Source organism: Sinocyclocheilus rhinocerous, unplaced genomic scaffold (assembly GCF_001515625.1).
Source record: "Sinocyclocheilus rhinocerous isolate Xijiao unplaced genomic scaffold, SAMN03320098_v1.1 scaffold742, whole genome shotgun sequence".
In the NCBI taxonomy this organism is placed as follows: domain Eukaryota; kingdom Metazoa; phylum Chordata; class Actinopteri; order Cypriniformes; family Cyprinidae; genus Sinocyclocheilus; species Sinocyclocheilus rhinocerous.
The window spans coordinates 1833720-1834789 of record NW_015641116.1 but is presented as its reverse complement, the minus strand read 5'-3'; the positions used below and the strand labels follow the sequence as shown (position 1 = coordinate 1834789).

Here is a 1070-nt window from a genome sequence, read left to right as displayed (position 1 = left end):
AGAAAAGCACAATAATCTTCCCTTAATCTACAATTATTTTTACGGACAAGCTATCAGTTTACAGTTTCAGGTTATTTATGAATACCCTCAAACAACATGCTACCTTCCAAACACAAAGCCATTTTATACAATCTTCTACTTTAAGCACTTTTGTTTGAATTTATATCTTTGACACCAAGGGATTTTTCACTCACAGGAACCTCCACCTGTATTGCTTCTGGTGACCCCCATTACAACACCTTTGATAACCGGCGCTATGACTTCATGGGAAACTTGATGTCCGAGATGTCCGAGCCTTGTAACAGCACAGACGTGCATTACTTCGCTGTATACACAGACAATGACAACAATCCTAACAATCCTCATATCAGCTATGTAAAAGCAGTTCATGTCCATGCACTGGGAGTCATAGTGTCCATTCTGAAAGGAGGAACTGTGCAGGTAAGAGAAAAGAACATTATTTTCAATATTAATGATTTATACACTATCATGTTTATAATAGTATTAGTGTACATATACTGTATACATCTAATTTAGTGGCACATTCAAATATACAATTGTGTTTTCTGACTTTTCTCAGGTCAATGGTACCAAAGTGAACATTCCTCTGAGTCCTGTCAGTGGTGTTGACATTTTCATGTCTGGAAAGCACTACACAGTGGCCTTGAACTTTGGAGTAACTGTACGTTACGACGGAAACCACTATATGGACATTAAAGTTATCAAGGAGTGAGTATGGTTCTTATAAAAGTCTTCTTAATAACATCTTTTATAACTTGATTCACTTTTGAATTAGAGCCCGACCGATATGGGTTTTTTGGGACCGATACCGATATTAGGGGGTAAAAAAAGGCAGATACCGATATATCGGCCGATATTCTTTGTGTATATTATTGTACAATACCAGTCAAAAGTTTGGACACTTTCCCATTCGTGTGTCCAAACATTTGACTGGTACTATATATAGAATACAGTATATTCTGTTTATGTATATACTGTATTCTTTTTTGCAATGATCACTCAAATGTGGTGATCAAACACTTATAATGACGTGACAAAGATATGTAATG

The 1070-nt window shown here is 36.2% G+C and overlaps 1 protein-coding gene across 1 annotated transcript in view; it reads left to right on the top strand.

The window, feature by feature from the left end:
* Positions 1–1070, top strand: part of LOC107754654 (zonadhesin-like) — a 46166-nt gene that overhangs the window by 20192 nt on the left and 24904 nt on the right. The window contains exons 15-16 of the mRNA XM_016571192.1: positions 180–441; positions 581–729. Of these exons, the coding sequence (XP_016426678.1) occupies positions 180–441; positions 581–729 (411 nt within the window). The remainder of the gene's footprint in view (positions 1–179; positions 442–580; positions 730–1070) is intronic.